Source organism: Alligator sinensis, unplaced genomic scaffold (genome assembly GCF_000455745.1).
Source record: "Alligator sinensis unplaced genomic scaffold, ASM45574v1 scaffold773_1, whole genome shotgun sequence".
In the NCBI taxonomy this organism is placed as follows: Eukaryota; Metazoa; Chordata; order Crocodylia; family Alligatoridae; genus Alligator; species Alligator sinensis.
Window position 1 is genome coordinate 1,203,664 of NW_005842403.1, and position 17,409 is coordinate 1,221,072.

Consider the following 17,409-nt stretch of genomic DNA (forward strand, 5'->3'; position numbering starts at 1 on the left):
AAAGAGTTGGTGCTTAACATCACCATGTGGGACCTAACTGGAGGTGGGCTGAGGGGATAGAGGGGTCTGTCTTTTTGTGAGTCCAGTGCACAGTGCTTTCAGAAAAAGCTGCTGGAAGAGGAGGCAGGAGCCAGTTACTTACAGGGAATTTTCTGTAGCCCTTCCTTAAATCTTTCCTTGGCAAAGTCGCTAAGCTTGGTGAACAAGTCCTTGTCCTTCTCATGGCTCGTGGCATGAGTCGCATTGTCCATGCTCGTCACGGGCATCTCGGTGCTGGTGGGCTTTGGAGGCACCTCATCCTCCTGGACCTTCCTAAATAAGTTCCTCGACTTCATTGGTAACAGATTCCCTGAAATACAACCACAGGCTGATTGTGTTACAAGCCCAACATGCCCCTCAGCTTTCAGAGGCATCCTGATCCCAAGGAGGTTGATTGCTAGTCCCCATTCACCACCCTGAAATCTGTAGACAGACATCTCTAGCTGCTTTCATAGGTTTGGCCATGAGTATGATACTTTCTTACTGGAGGAGCCACTAGGGTGGGGAGAGCGGGATGGTTAGGACTTCCAGGTTGCATTTTCATTTTTATTGCAATTAATTATGGTTACTTGATTACTCAGTGCCGTGAACACCTACCACTGGATTACAGCCAGGTGGTGCATGAACGCGGACCAAAACGACAGTCTTTACCCCCAGAACTTACAGTTGGAGTATAACGCAAGAGACACTAGAGGGAGATGGGGAACAGGAGGAGACAAGGAGACAGTATTGGTCAGTACACTGGGCAGTCATTCAGCACATCAGCAGCTTAACTGGCGTCCAGGTCTTCAGGCATCCCAGCAAAGATGAGTTTAAAAGGAGACACATGACTGAGAACAGTGAAATGGCTTTGTGGATGCTTTGGAGGAGCCTCCTACCAAGAGTGAGGGGATAGAGCCCTAGGTGTATCTGGACGTTCAAGAAATGGGACAGGCTGCCATCACAGTTCACCTGGGGCAAGTCATTTTGAAAAAGGGGCCTCTAATTTCAGGTGTCAAACTTAAGGCATTTCAAAGGGGCCTGGCTTGGTCCCTTTGGAAATTGAGATCCTTCACAGTGTATCTGCTTAAGTTCCAAAAGGGTGGGCACCTAAATCATTTGTTGCTTTAGAGAACCTGACCTAAATTCTCCCTGTTTTATCTCCTTTTAGAGTTAAGGTGCTCTAATGCCTTCAGAGGATCAGTGTAATGTGGAATCCACTCTATAACAACTTCAAAATGTGTATGGCAGGACTTAGGCAGTCTCATCAATCAGGGAGCTTGGGCAGACCCAGGATCTGGTTCCAGCAGCCTCAATACAAATCCTTTGCACACCCCAATGCTCTAGCCCCTCTCTTCTGCACTGCAAAGGGTGCTGAGGGATGAAAGTGCCAGGGCTGGGCAGAGTAGGAGCCAAGTCCTCAAGTCTATAGTCAGATCCCAGTGCCCTTCTCAGTCCTTGTTTCTAAGAACTTCAGTGTACGCTAGATCCCAGAGTTCCCCTCAAATGTAACAGACACCCCACTCACGACCCCATCCATAGTGGTCATGGGAGAACTGCAAGTACCGATACTCTGCCTGAATGGCATTTCATGTATGGTTCAAAGGATGTTGTCACCTGCAGACTCCAGCTAATGATCCTAATACTCTCCATCAACATCAATCAAGCTATACAGCACCCTCTCCAGTGGGCAGTGTGTCCCTCTTACAGATGGGAAAAGTGAGGCCTGGGAAGGGGACAGGGTTGCCTAAAGTTGCCCAGCAGAGAACACAACTGGAAAGGCCTGAAGCCCAGTTCTTGGCTCTGAGCACCAGAGCCCAGCCCCAGAAACTCCTAGGAGGTGCCAGAAGAAATGTTGGATTGAACACAACAAGGCTCTCTTCTCCTTTCCACCATCTCATGCAAAAGCATGGTGTCAGTATGAGGGCAAGTGAATTGACACTGGAAGGAAGAACTCGATAAGCTGCTGTGGAGCTGTCAGTCCCGAGTGACGAGACCTAACCTCAGAGACAGCCTGAGAGCAGAAAAGGATTGTCCTCAGTGGGTCAGACAAGGCAGCTGAGCAGATGGAGACCTGGGGACAACAGCCGTGACTGCCTGTCGAGGTCCTGCCAACTGTCTGTCAATGTGATGAGTGGAGAGGATCATGGATTCCACTCTCTGCCAAAGGCTGGCAGAGATGCAGACTCCACAGGGACCGGAGACCACTCATCCTGCAACTCCTTCCTAAGCAGAGTCAGCAAAAGCCTCTGCAGAGACCCAGCATCAGAACTACTTGGTCCCTTTGCAAACAGCTTCCCCATACTCATGGATCCTTGGGTGTCTTGCCATTGTCCCTCCCAGCCATAGCCCTCCTGCTCCCTTGGGTCATATTCTCCCCACTGCTGTAATCTACAGGATGCAGCGATGGTCAGTGGTATAATTCATAGGGCTGTGGCGGGACAGCTTCAGCATTCAAGCTTCAGCATTGAGAGAGAGATTTGCAGGAAGCAGGTAATAATGTGTTACTGCACCTGCATATTAAATCTGCGTGTAATTAGCAGTGAACATGAGGGACAGAATAAATTCCTGGGTGTGTGTATGCTATAGACAGTAAACTCTCTGAGTACCCTCTAAGTCAGGGGTGAGCAAAATACAGCCCACAGGCTGCGTCCGGCCCATCAGGCCATTCTATCCAGCCTGTGGGGCCCCTAAAAAAATTAGAAAATTAATATTTATCTGCCCCTGGCTACCTGTCAAAGATGACAGGAGCCAGGGGCAGTAGGACTCAGGAGAAGCCATGGCAGGACCCAGCAGTAGCAAGGCTCGCCTGGCCCCATCCAGCTCTGCCCACCCAACCGGAAGCCCCTGCCTAGGATTCTGCGCTATGCCTGCCTACACTGGAGCAGGAAATTCAGGTAAGAAGTGGGGGGAGTGAGGAGGCACAGGAAGACCACGGGTGACCGCCCCAGTCCTCGGGGCTGGGCCGGCTCCTGCTGAGTCCTGCATCGTGGCTATCCAGCCAGGAGCTACATGGTGCAGGAGTGGCCGGTGGGCAGGCAGGAAAGTGGGGAAAGCAGCGGCAGGAGGGGAGTGGAAGTGAGCGGACTTGCAGCAGTGTGGGTCCTGCGCTGGTGTCCCGGGGCCAGCACTGGTGGGGCCCAGAGCGGGACGGCAGGAACGCAGGGCACAGGCTGGCAGGGGTCTATGGAGCTGGACTGGGCTGTGCCAGCAGGGAGAGAGGGGAGCTGGCCTGGCTCCACAGAGCCCCTGCCATCCGGGACCATGTTCCTGCTGCCCCACTCTGGGCCTTGCCGGTGCTGCCCCAGGGCACCAGCATGGGCCACACGTTCCCACCTGGCTGTTGCTGTATTCCTGTGCATCTGCTCACTCCCAGTCCCCGCCACCCCAGCCCCGCGGTACAGGCAGGAACCAGTGCGCACAGGCCCGACCCCGCATGCCCTGTGCTCGCCCGTTTGGGCTGAGCAGCAGCAACAGTGTGAGACAAACTGTTGCTCAGAGCAGGGGGAAAGCAGCCCCTCCCCATCCTGCTGCTGGAGCTTCCTGGTGCAGCCGCCCGAAGCCTGCATGGGGCTGTCCTGTGTCTCCATGTCATTGCTGCCTCTGGGTTGCCCCACAGGGCAGTGGTGGCAGCGGAGAGCAGGCAGAGGAAGCCTCGCGTGGGCTCCAAGTGGCTGCACCAGGAAGCACCAGCACCAGCAGCAGGAGGGGGAAGGCCCGCTTCCCCCACCATGCTGAGCAGCAGTTTGTCCTGTGCCACTGCTGCTGAGCCTGGGCCCCAATGCCAGCTCCAGGCTCACCCACTGGGGCTGAGCAGTAGCAGCAGTGGCAGCAGCAGCTGGGCAGAGACTGCTGCTTGGTATTGGGGAAAGCAGCCCCTCCCCCCTGCCGCCTCTGGGCAGTGTTTGGTGTGACTGCCTGGAGCCCGCGCCACACCAAGCTGCCCTACAGATCTGTCACCATCACTCAGTGTGGCAGCGGTGATAGTGTGGAGCAGCTGCAAGGCAGCTCACAGGTGGTGGTGATGGAGTTGCAGGGCAGCCCAGCATGGCAAGGGCTCCAGGCGGCCACTGCTGATCAGCCTGGGCAGGTGAGCCCAGAGCTGGTGTAGCGTGCACAGGGTCATGGCTGCATGCGCTCGTCCCAGCTGCTACTGCTGCATGCCCAGGGGTGGCAGGACATGCCACGGCTAGGCAGTGCAGAGCGGGCGCTGGGGGCGCTGGGGCATGGGCTGTTGGCAGTGGTGGGGAGGCACCACAGGGCACTCAGGCTCTGGGCTGTTGTGGGGTGGGGGCAGGTGTTGACCAGCTCAGGGGGTACACACAGAGGGGCTCCCATGCACACCCCACATACCCTCAAACCCTTCCCACAAGCACCACAGCCAAACCCTTCCCCACACACTATCACACCCCACAAATACTATACCACACACACATCCACACAAACCCCCCATACTCACCCACTCACATCCACACACACACCCACAGCTCCCCCAAAACCCCACACCCGTCTACCCATATCTCCAACACCTCTGCACCCCCCCCAAATATACAAGAATAAGACTGCATTTTGATCTGTAATGTAATCACTTCTACATATACAACACAAGCACATACAAATCAGGACAAAAATATATTTTTTAAATTAAATTAAAGTATATTATTATGGGTGTTTTATTTTTAGTATATAATTTGAGGGTTTTTTTCCCCATTCTAAGATGGCAAACCCTCTGCCCCAAAGGAGTAGTTCTAGGGGCAAGGAGACGGACTTCCAGTGGCAAAGGTCAGAGGTTAGGGGTGGGTCTTCTGGTTACAAGATTGCAACCAGGGGGCGGGGCACCTGTCAAGGGGCGGGGCCCTTGACAGCTTGCCAAAACTCGGTAAGAGGCCCTTCGCCCAAAATAATTGCCCGTCCCTGCTCTAAGTCCTTTATTAAGGCCCTATGCTCAGAAGGTGAGAAACCATAACAGGCCAACCTGCCGCTCAGATCCTAGAGTGCAGGGCTGGCAGCTAGAGAAAACCTTGAGCAGGTCTGATCTGGGGACCACAAAGAGCCAAATTTACATCAGTAGTATCAGTACTGTACTACTGTAGTATCTGTACTACCTTGGCATGCTGGTGCCCCTTGTGCTAGGTGCCTGTCCCAAAGAGCACAGAATCTAACCATCCACTACTGTCAGAGCAGCGCTACATTTTAAGGCTCTTCAAGCCCTTGGAGACACAGGAGAGGATTAATGACAGGGTTTGGTTTCTGAAGGGCTCAGTGCCCAGACCTGGCAGTAGCAGAGCTCACCATGCTGCATGCGGTGGGAGTCAGGTATCTGCCAATCCACCCCTGAGCTCTTCTGAGAACCTGGCTGCAGATGCTTGTGAACAGGAAGGAAAAAGAAATTGTCATTTGAATGCATCTTCATGGCCCAGCTAAGATTAATGGCTAGTGTGTCCTGTAGCCATTAGGAGGCAGAAGAAAACCTCTTGCAATGGTGTATGTTAAAGGGATTCTTTTGGCCCTGGCTCAAAGCAGGGAAGCTATAACTAGAGATAACCGTGTCTGCCACTAAGTTGGGTCTACATGACAGCTCTCCCTGTCACTCCCACCAGCAAGCCAGATGTCCTGTCAGTTCTGTCCTTTATCAAGGAACCAGACACAAAAGCACTTACTCATTTTATTTAGCAAATGCAAATCTGCGAAGCCAAATAATAGCCTCCTCATTAACTGAGTTCAAAGTTATTAATCCACCTCTTAGTTTGTAGAGGGGACACTCCTCAGTGATGTGCAGAATTGTTTGTATCTGTCCACAAGTGCACGGCGGGTTAGCAGTGAGGCCGCAGTGGTGAAGGTTGATTGCGCAGGGGCCTTGGCCTGTCCTGAACCTGCTTAGCAGGGACCACTGTTGCTGCGATAGCTCAAAGCCAGCAGGTTGACGAGTGGGGTTTGTCACAAGGAACTTGTTTGTGACTTCCTGTGATTCCTATTCTTTGCACTGGCCTAACAGCTCAGAAGGGGGCGGCTGCGCCCCCCCCCCACCCCCCCGGAGAGAGGGACGGAGACTGGCCATGCAGCTGGGACAGAATCCTATTTCACTTAACATACCCACACACTTCTGGGTTCTTTCAAAACAGCATCTTCCTGCATGCCTCCGGGCTGGAAGCAAAATACTGACAATGGAGGGCAGTCCGTAGCTTCAGCTCTATAGCCTGTGGCCTGGGGAGGACACTTCACCAGGCCATAAAGACCCGAATTCTAGGACTCCCCTCACCCAGGAGGGATTGACCTTGCATCTCCTGCTTCCCAGCATGGTGCTCTAACCACAGTGTGACAAGTTGTGCATTATCCAGTCCCTTCTCTAGCAGCTGAGCCCCTGCCCCTTGCATTTGATAAAATGGATGGAGAGTTTCTGTCTCACTGGGAAGAAGGATGAAGGCTAGAACCTAGGCTCCCCCCCATGCAGGTCAGCATCCATCTTGCTGAGATGTGTATCCTCTGGCTAGTTTCTTCTTCCTGACCCCACTTATCTCCCTCTCTTGGCTGCCTAGCAGGCCAGATGGAAGGGGCAGGGCTGAAGAGGCATCTGGATAATACCTAACTAATGGCCTGGTTAGAGCACTTTGCAGAGATGCAGGTTCAACCCCTCCCCATTAGAAGGGGGCTAGAATCTGGGTCTCCCATGCCCTGGTCAAAATAGCCCTAATCACTATTGTGCTAAATTAGGGGAGAGCCCTGCTTCTCCTCTATCACTTGCTAGCCATGGGCCTTCCTGGCTACAACTCCTCTTGGACTCACCTGGCTTTACACATGCACCTGGGTGAGTGTACCATGTACCTGCCTGGCCAGAGTGCAGTCTTGCTGAGCATGCTCAGTCAGTATATGGATGCTTGCAGTTAACTCCCAGTTAGCTCCAACTCCTGTGGGAGCTGCAGGTATGCAGAACCTGTGGCAAGTCACAGCTCCTGCCCGTGGATTCAGGCTCTTCATTTGGGGCACAGAGATTTGAAAATGTGGACTAATATTTTCCAAAGGTCACCTAGTCACATACATGCAAAGGAGTGCAAACACACACTCTCACATGCACTCTGCATGCCCGCCCCCGTGGCGTGGAGCACAGCTCGCCCCTCTCACACAGAGGCAGCCTGTTCAAGGCATCCCAACCAGGGCACTGTTATCCTGCCTGGAAAAGGCAGCCAGCACCATCAGGTCTGTGCATCCCTCTGACCCATCCCTTCTCCCTGGGAAGTGCAGCAGTTGGAGCGTCTGGAGAGAACAGCATCAGGAAATCCAATGATCCAGTTTCCTTGCCCTCAGCAGTGCGGCATGACTGTGGTTGGAGGAACCTGCTCTCAACTGTGCCTAGGGATCCTGCATGCTGAACAATCGCTTATTGAGTTATGGTGCAGAGCGTGGCGGTGCGACAGGCTCCTCTAGGGCATCTGAAGGACAGAAATCTCATTTGCCCGGCCTTTAACTCTTAGCTGTTGGCACTTTGGAGACGGCAGTGCCTGCCAATTCAATTCCAGCTGTGTAATGTCTCTTCTAACTGCTGCTCAGGTGCTGTTGTGCATCTCACTGATGTACCAGGAGAGTGGAGCTGACTTTCCCAATGAAACCTCTCTGTGCCTCATGCTGATGAGTTTACTGCTTGTTTCCAGTAGGCTTGGGTCAGGCAGGGACATTTGGGCTGGGGTCCCTGGGACCACACGCGGCTTGTACCAATATTCCAGCAGGGGATGCATTTCATAGTTTCATAGATGTTAAGGGCAGGAAAGACCACTGGGATCGTTGCATCAGTTTAGTTCAAATGAATGTAACTATGTGTGGGGGCTCTTTTCTACCAATTCAAAACCAAGCTGAAGAAGGTTGAGGAGCACCATCTGTGCAGGACTGTGCTGGGACTTTTCCCCAGCGCCCTGCAGTGATTAGTTGTGTCTGGAGCTGGTCAGAAACAAGTTCCACACTACATCACACTGGCACATCTAGAGACACTAAATGCACAAAAGACACTCAATGCACAAAAGACTAATTCTACTGCGCATTAATGCATCATGGCAAAAGCCATGCTAATGCATAGTAGAATTAGTCTACTGCGCATTAGCATGACTGAAAGACCATGTGCCAGTGCTACTGTGCAGTTGCGCTAGTTACTATGCATTGACTTAGTACTTGTTATTATAGGTACTAAACTTAATGCTCAGTAACTACAGTGCATTAATGCATGTGTAGACATGCCCACTAAGTAGTTGTCTCTTTTCTTGGGGATCAAGATGAAATTCTTTTTCTTTTCCTTGTAATTGTTTTGGGAGAAAAATTGCAACATTTTATTTTCCCCTCTTAAGATTTTCTTGTGATTGAGAGAGATCAAATGCACAAGGTCCAGCTATGACTTCTTTACTTGCTTAATGTTTGCTCTCCTTTTCCCTGCTCTAACCTTACAGAGCTTCTGCAAAGCTGGAGGAGTCGGCAAACAGCAAAGGGAAAGAAAAAAAAAAAGAAAAGATGATGAAAGGCAGCCCCCCAAGCATCATTTGTTCAGTTGCTTCCAGGGGCAAAAGCAAAGGAAATCACAGCAGTAGGGAGTCTCCCCACTTCAGAAAGTTCAAAAGCTAAAATGAGATAAACTGTTCCATTGAACACTACATTTTCATTTCATTAAAAAAAATTACTGTCAAAAAACATGGCTGCAAACAACATTTTGCATCACTTTTCATTTGGTTTGATGAAACCCTATTTTGGGTTTGAAGCAATTCTAGTAATGGCATGGGCTGCTCTTCTTCCTTTAGAATAGGTCCACAAAGGATGTAAGCACTAGTTCTCATTGCTTTCAATGGGCATTAGGCCCTCAATGCCTCTGTGGATGTGAGCCTTAGATTGTGAGCTCCTTGGTGTGTTTGTTAAGTGCTTGGCACAATCGGGTCCTGGTCAATGACTGTAGTCCTTTATTTAACACCCCCTGCCACAGTATACATAAGAAATTCCCTCTGGTCACTCCCTCCTCTGGAAATATGCTGGAGGACATTCATTTAGCCCAGCGAATCCTGAGGGTGGGGAGTGGGAACAGATCAGTCCTTTAATTAGGCTCTGAATTCACTTCCCTTTGAAATTAGAACAGAGCCTGAATCAAAGCCCTGGGTCCAACTCCCTCCTCTGGCTGGCTCTAGCAAATCTGAATCCAAAGCCGGATTCAGGGACCGGGCCCTCTCATGATGAAGCTCTATATTGACATTGCATTTGTCCCAGGAGAAACCTTTTTGTCCTGGAATCCTACAGAAAGACAGCTCCATTGTCCTGCTTCAGGTCCCTCTGGAGTATGTAGGCCAGAATATGCTAATGTTTTTTTCCCAGGACATGGCACCGTGTCTGTAGAGGGTTATTGCAGGTGATTGCAGGGATAAGCGGGCCAAACTCTGTGCTTCTCCCTCACCACCTACTGGCAAAAGAGCAGCAGTGCAAGTTGAAGGACAGCTTTTGATTTGGGTCACGCTGCGGGGCAATCAGGTTCCTCCGACGGACTAGGTCAGTGATCAGCAAGTTGTCAGAGCTGTGGGCTACATCCAGGGGCTCTGTGGGCTCCTTGGATCCCATGGATTATGTCCAAATTCTGTGACATGGGATTCTCTCATTCTGAAAAGTAGTCACTAAGCTGCTTCCCCGGAGTGGATGTTCTCAGAGCTCTCCTCTGCATCGCCCTCCCAAAAACCACACCTTTCTGATGGCTTGAATGCATCATCTTTCATGGCACGCTTCAGTGCTGGAGAAAACAACCAGACCACTGAAGGCTGCATCTCTGCAGACCTCCTAATGGATGCTGCCTGGCCATGATGGCTTGTCTTGCCAGGCAAGTTCAATAGTCATGGACCAATCTGTCCTTTGTTTCCTCAGGAGCCACTTATAATATGAGGGGGCCACTTCAGTATGTGGAGAACTTTCTGTTCCAGAAAGTGGAGGATATGACTAGGGGATCATCTATCTTGGATCCTGCTCTGACCAACAGGGAAGAACTAGTGGAGGATGTGAAGGTGATGAGTAACTTGGGAGGAAATGATCATGATACGATAGAAAAATTCCAGATCCTGAGACAGGGAAAACATGAAGTCAGCAAAATTAGGATGCTAGATTTCAAAAAGGCAACTTTCATCTGACTCAAGATGTTAATAGACATGGTGTCACGGGAAACAGTTTGAAGGATAAAGGCACCCAGGAGGGCCGGGAGCTTCTAAGGGGCACAGTATTGAAAGCCTAACAAGAAACTGTCTTGAAATGATAGAAGCACAAGAAGAATGGCAAGAGGCCAATGTGGCTGCACAAGGAGTTTCTAAAATGCCTCATACGCAAAAGGAAAGCACAGAGACAATGGAAGAATGGGCAGGTCACCAAGGAAGCATACCAGGAAACAGCAAGAACCTGCAGGGACAAAATCAGGACGGCAAAGATAAAAAATGAGCTGCACCTGGTAAAAGAGGTTAAGGACAACAAGAACAGGATCTATCAGTATGTTGGCCAAAAAAGAAGGACCAAGGAAGCTGTGCATCCTCTGCTAACAAGCCAGGGGGGGGACTCCTAACTGAAGATGCAAAGGCAGAGCTACTCAACAGCTATTTTTCCTCAGTCTTCAAAAATTAAGCTACAGCCGGACACCTAATAGGGATTATCTGGAGAAGGAAGGGGACAAACTGAGGGATAAGATAACAAAAGAGACAGTCAAAGAGCTGCTGTTGGATCTGAGTGAACTCAAGCCAGCAGGGCCACATGAACTTCATCCCAGGACCCTGAAGGAACTGGCAGAGGAGATCTCAGAGCCCTTGGCAATGTTCTTCATGAAGTCATGGGAGACAGGCCAGGTGCCAGAGGACTGGAAAAGGGCCAATGTAGTGCATCTCTTTAAAAAAAGGCAAGAAGGAGGACTTGGGGAACAACAGATCGGTTAGCCTCATCTCAATAGCTGGGAAGTTACTGGAGCATATCCTAAGGAAGGCCATTTGGAAGCATCTGGAGGAGGAAAGTAGCCAGCATTGATTTATGAAAAACAAATCATGTCGAACAAACTTCGTCTCCTTCTTTGACAAAGTAACTACTTGGGTGGATAAAGGGAATGCTGTGGATGCTAGAGAAACAATCGGAGAAATGTGAGCTAGATAAAACTACTATAAGGTGGACAGATAACTGGCTCAATAATTACCCTTGTCAAAGGGTAATTATTAATGAGTCCATGTCAGAATGAAAGGAGGTTTCAAGTGGAGTCCCACAGGGGTCTGCCTTCAGCTCCGTGCTGTTCAACGTGTTTATTAATGATGTACATGTTGGCATAGAAAGCTTCTTCAGCAAGTTTGCAGATTATATGAAACTGGGAAGGACTGCAAACATAATGGAGGATATGAGCGCAATTCACAAGGATCTTGACAGACTGGAAAGTTGGGCTAGACCTAACAGGATGAAGCTCAATGCGGACACCTTGGGAGGAATAATCAAAAACATAAATATAAAATAAGTGACATCTAGCTGGATGGCATCACTATGGGAGTCTTGGTAGATCACAGACTCAAAATATGAGTCTGCAGTATGATGAAGCTGCACAAAAGGTAAATGCAGTTTTGGGCTGCATCAATAGAAGCATTAGGTGCAAGACACGGGAGGTCATAGTGCCTCTCTATTCAGCACTGGTCAGGCCTCATCTGGAGTCCTGTGTGCAGTTTTGGGCTCCACATTTAAAAAATGGCATGGAGAAGTTAGAGAGGGCCCAGAAGTGGACAACAACGATGATAACGGGCTCAAAAAGCAAGTCATATGAGGAGAAACTGAAGGACCTTAGGAAGGAACAATCCCATGCACCACAACAGGCTGTGGGCTGACTGGCTAAGTGGCGGCTCTGCAGAAAAGGACCTCGGGGTTACAGTGGACAAGAAGCTGAATATGAGCCAACAGTGTGCCCTTGCTGCAAAGAAGGCTAATGGCATACTGGGCTGCATTAGTAGGAATGTTGCCAGAAGATCAACGAAAGTGATTCTTGCCCTCTATTCAGCACTGGTGAGGCCACACCTGGAGTACTATATCCAGTTTTGGGCCCCCCACTGCAGAGAAGATGTAAAAATATTGGAGAAAGTCCAGCGGAAGGCAACAAAATTGGGTAGGGCTGGGGCACATGATTTCTGAGGAGAGGCTGAGGGAACTGGGCTTATTTAGTCTGAAGAAGAGAAGACCGAGAGGGGATTTACTAGCAGCCTTCAACTACCTGACGGCAGGTTCCAAAGCGGACGGAGCTGGACTGTTCTCAGTGGTGGCAGATGACAGAACAAAGAGCAATGGTCTCAAGTTGCAGCAAGAGACGTTTAAGTTAGATATTAGGAGAAACCTTCTCACGAGGAAGGCAATAAAGCACTGGAACAGGTTACCCAGAGAGGTTGTGGAATCTCCATCCCTGGATGTTTTAAGACCTGACTAGCCAAGGCCTTGGTTGGGATGATCTAGTTGGGGCTGGTCCTGCTTTGAGCAGGGGGTTGGACTAGATGTGACCTCCTGAGGTCCCTCCCAACCCTCATTTTCTACAATTCTATGTTCAGTTTGTGGAAAAAGGACTTAAGAGAGCAGTCTTCACATACATGAAGGGCCGCCATAAAGAAGAAAAACACCTTTTCTCTCTTTTTGCAGAGATGAGGATACAGATTAGTGGCTTCAAGTTGCCGCAAAGTAAGTTTAGATTGGATATCCAGAAAAAACTTCTTCATTCTTAGAAGAGTGAGGCAGTGGAATAGGTTGCCTAGGGAAGTTGTGGACCCTACATCACTGGAAGTGTTAAAAAAAAGGTTGGGCAGCCACTGGTCAGGGATGATCTAAGTATAGCTATGCCTATAATCTACCATGGGTATTTCTCATGCTCTGGGCTTTGCTGGTCGCCACTCCCCACCATCCCCACTTTTGCTACATGTGTCAGGGTGTTTTTAAGCCTCTCCTCAGAGGCACTGAGTGTTGACTACATCCAAAGCTCGGGACTTTGACTGGGGCATGTCAATGCTCTGCTGGGAGCAAAGCCAGCGGTTCATGGCTACAGGGGCTTGCCCCTCTGCTCAGGAAGGATCACCATGTTTGGAGTCAGAAAGGAATTTTACCCCATGGTCAGATTGGTACAGACTGTGAAGGTTTTGCCTTTCTCTGTAGTGGGGGGTATGGCCCTAGACCCAGGATCTCATGAGCATATATTGACAATATTTCATGAAGCAGGATGTTGGCTGCTGTGGTTCCCCTGCTTTACCTTTGGTAGGTTAGGGTGTTAGGTCTGTGTTGTGTCAGGCTTGACAGTAGTATTATATAGAGTTTAGATTATGGATCATATAGGATGGTTTGGATAGGGATGATCCTGTCTCAGGGAGGAGGTTGGGCTAGATGACCTCTGGAGGTCTCTTCCAGCCCTATTTCTCTCTGACTCTATGAGACTAAGACCCAACCAACGCATCTCATGCAGGCACCATCGTACCACCAGGCAGATGGCGACAACTTCTAGTCTCTGTCAGCCTTGTCTGGATTTGAACCAGCAAGCCACACATTAAAGGAACTGAGAGCCTGCCAGCTGGCCAATGCCCTCTCCATAGTTCTAGCTTCATGTCAGCACCCTCTGCTCATGAATCTACCCCCGAAGCAATAAAAAGAACAGTGCCACCTCATTACACCCCATTTGGCACTTTATTGATTTTGACTGATTCATGCAGCTGCTGCAGGTAACATGCAGGCTGCTACGTAAGTGCTTCCAGGGCCGAAGCATAACAGATTCCCTTCCCCCCTGAAATAATGTCATATTTGGGTATTGGGGAGTGAGGGGGCAAGGACAGCTCTGCACAGACCAATCTGGCTGTGGTGTGGCTAATGAGTCCATATGTCTTTGCTGCTGCTTTTTCACTGAAACAAAAAGAGCTCAAGTAAATGGCACGCCTCCATCCCTCAGGAGAGGGGGATATTTAACAGCTATGCTGCAGCCTAAATGACAGCATCTTATAGGCATAAAAGAGAAATACAAGGCACAGAGGTGGGGGAAAGGGAGGGGCACCTATCCATCACGGCCCAATCTGGTGATGGAAAAGCAACACACACCAGCAGGTGCTCATCAGTCACTAATGGGCTCAGTTTGGGGGAATTGGCGCCAACAAGCAAATTACTATTTTAGTGCTGTTTACTATTTTGCTGTTTAAGCAAAATAAAGGGGGGCTTTGCCGAGTGGCATCAAATAAGCTCATCATACACAAAGGCCCCATATGTTGCCTGCTTTATGGGCCTAGCAGAGAGGGTAAATGACTGGCATTTATTGCTTTAAGATGCCCCATTAAAAACTGAACAGCGTTCATGTTTTCTCTAATGGCTTCTGAAACAATGGGACAGATCCCTGCCATCCCTTTCAGATGAGCAGGCCTTTCTCACACAATGGGCATTTTTTCCTAGATACCATCATTTTACAAAGCTGTTACCCAGGGAAGGGAGAATTCCCACTCCTATTTTGCAGTGGTGCTGCCTGATTCAAGTAGCAGTTAAATGCAATATTAGGCACCAAGATCCTTGCTCATGAACCCAAAGGAACAATTGGATTTCATGTTTTGGTTCTCAACACCAAGGCACCTGACTGATGAAATTAAGCATGAACAGGACCCCCATTCCTGTGGTCTGGGTACCTTGCAACCTGTTATTCTCTCACCCTCCTTGTGTGGTAGGATAGTGCTTTTATTCCCATTTTGGGCATAGCAAAATGAAGCAATAAGGTCCGGCTCCTCAGAAGCAGCCAACTGCCTAAATACTTTGAGGATCTGAGCTGAAGTGACTTGCCCAAGGTAAGCCAGGAAGTCTAATGTAGCACTGAACTGGGGATCCTCAAACAGAGGTAGGATCCTGGAGGTGGTGCTGGGCTGGAAGTGGCTGCTATTTCCCACCCCCCTTAAATTTTGCACCCAGGGCTGGGGCCATGCTCCCTCTACCTCCTTAGTTATGCTACTGGCCCTGGGTCAGAGGCTAGTGCCCTAGTACCGTAAAATCCTTTCCTCTCTGGGCACATGAGTTAGAAAGCTTTGACTTATGTGATTTAATAGAGATTGGACTAGAGCTTAATATGCAACCAGCATCTTCTGCCTCTCATTGCAGTCTCCTAGCCTGTGCTATCTGCCTGCCGTTCATGGGACTTCTTGATGCAATGAATGGTCCCATAAGGCTGCCATGCTATAGCAATCTGAGAAGCCCAGGAATGCTGGAGGAGGGTCAGGTACACAAGGTATCTGAGTGCTGGAGCACTGCTAACAAGAGTATTGACTGCATGTATTTGTGTGTGTGTCTTCAGAACACAAGACAGTGCATCCCCATGAGCAGGAGTTTGAAGAAGCAGGCCCCTGTAACTGCAGACAGCCATATTCCCCCAGTCACTGGAGAAAGGTTTTTAAGAAGCAGTGAGATGTAGCTTCTGGATCAGCCTAATCAAGCCTCCGCTTCATCTACCTAGAAACAAATAGATAGCAGCAAATTCCTCAAAGGAACCTTCAAAGATCCAAGGGTAATAAAATAATTTTTGCTCAAAATACCAAAAATATAGGGCAACAAAGAGAGGAAAAGACAAAGGTTGTTGTATGCTTGCAAGGAGAAAATAAGAGCAGTCCAAAGGCTGGATGAATTAATGGTGCCGGTGGGGTTAAGGAGGATGAGAAGGGCTTTTAGATATGCATTGGGGGAATAAAAGAGAAAAGCAGGAGCATTAATACCTGAGGAAGAAGATGAAATGGCTGATTTCAGAATTGCTGAGCTACTGTGCTTGCTTTGTCAAATCTCTTCCAACAAGAAAATAATAAGGGACTTGCATATAGTGAAAAGCTGGTGTGCATTAGATTGGTTTTGCTACTTTAAGTATAGCAGGATAATTACAGCAGAAGAACACCTTCATGTGTGGACACAGTCACACTGGTGTAGCTTATTCCAGTTTGGGAAGCAAATAGGATAAATCAATATGAGGCATCTATAAAAATATAACCATGCCTACCTCCTACACAGAACTTTACATCAATAGATCTCAAAAAACTTGACACAGTGTTTATCACTATTTTACAAATCAGAAATGTGGTTTGACTTGTCCATTCCTGAGGCTCAGGAATGCGAAGCGACTTGTCTATGATCATCCACCAGGCCAAGAGCTGAGGCTGGAAGAGAACCCAAGTCTCAGGGCACTACACCACACCACACCACTTCACCTAGATTTATATTGGTAAAATATCACCCCTCCCCAATGTGGTAAAAGCTGGTCTAGTGTAGACTAAGACAAATGGAAGGGAAAAAAATGATGTACATGAATCAGCAACGAACTGATCCTATTTCAATGGAAGGAACTTGTGAATTTAGGGGATTATCAGCTGTTATTTTTCTAATGCCCCGGACACCTTCATATGTAAGTCCCAGAAAAATATGAAGACATCAACAGTTTCCAGAAAGGAAGCAGGTCTGTTCTGATGACTCCTGCTTGCCAGGATCACCATCTCTGTCTGAGCGGCTGTGTGGACAACATCACTACCCTGCCTCTTGCTCAGGTCTGTAACTGTGCTTCAGACCTTATTCTGAGTCCTCCGGTGCAGTCTTGCACATTGTGTCTTCTCTTCTAGTCCATAGTATATTGAATAGTCTATTCAATTCAGCCTTTCCTCATCATCCCCACACCTGAACTCTCATCCAGGCTCTCATCTGCTACATCTTGGTTACAGCAATGTCCTTCTCTCTGGCCTTGGCAAATGCAGTCTTGCCTCATGTCCACCCAGAACACCGCAAGGTCATCTTCATGGTCTGTCGCTTCAGCCCTGTCCCCCTCTCCACACATCCCTTCACTGACTGCCTTTTCTCCATCACAACCTGTGTAATCAACTTGTCACCACCTTCAGAGTCCTTTACAGCCTATTCCTACCCACCCTATCATCTCTCATTCGGTATCTAGAGAGTGAGCTCTGCCTCATATCAGCTTCTCCCTTCTGCATACAGGACGTGTGAGGCTGCTGGTGTGCTATGACTATTGCCCATCAAGCTGACCCATGTTGTAGCACTGTTTCCACGTACTCCCGTGTCTGTCCCTGTTGTTGCCTCTTGCCTTATACTTAGATTGCAGACTTTTGGGGGCAGCAACCATCTTTTTGTTCCGAGTTTGAGCAGGGTCCTAGCACAGGCATGTGTGGATCTGGGATTACTAAAGGGGTATTCAGCACACCACCCCTCAACCCACGGAGGGATGGGGGCAAGGCATGGCTGGAGTCCCTGGGCTGGTGGGGGACACTGGGGAGCAAGGCAGGGAGCAGAAGTACAATCTGCTCCCGCCCCTGCCAGCACTACTGCTGCTGTCCTCACCCGACCTGGGGATGAGGGGGCCTAGAGCTGCTCTCATCCCACTACAATTGGGGCCTGTGG

General features: G+C 49.3%; 1 protein-coding gene across 1 annotated transcript in view; it reads right to left on the minus strand.

The window, feature by feature from the left end:
- Positions 1 to 17,409, minus strand: part of SYT2 (synaptotagmin 2) — a 53,696-nt gene that overhangs the window by 16,200 nt on the left and 20,087 nt on the right. Inside the window, exon 2 of the mRNA XM_006029913.3 lies at positions 143 to 349. Coding sequence (XP_006029975.1) covers positions 143 to 335 — 193 coding nt within the window. The 5' untranslated portion in view covers positions 336 to 349. The remainder of the gene's footprint in view (positions 1 to 142; positions 350 to 17,409) is intronic.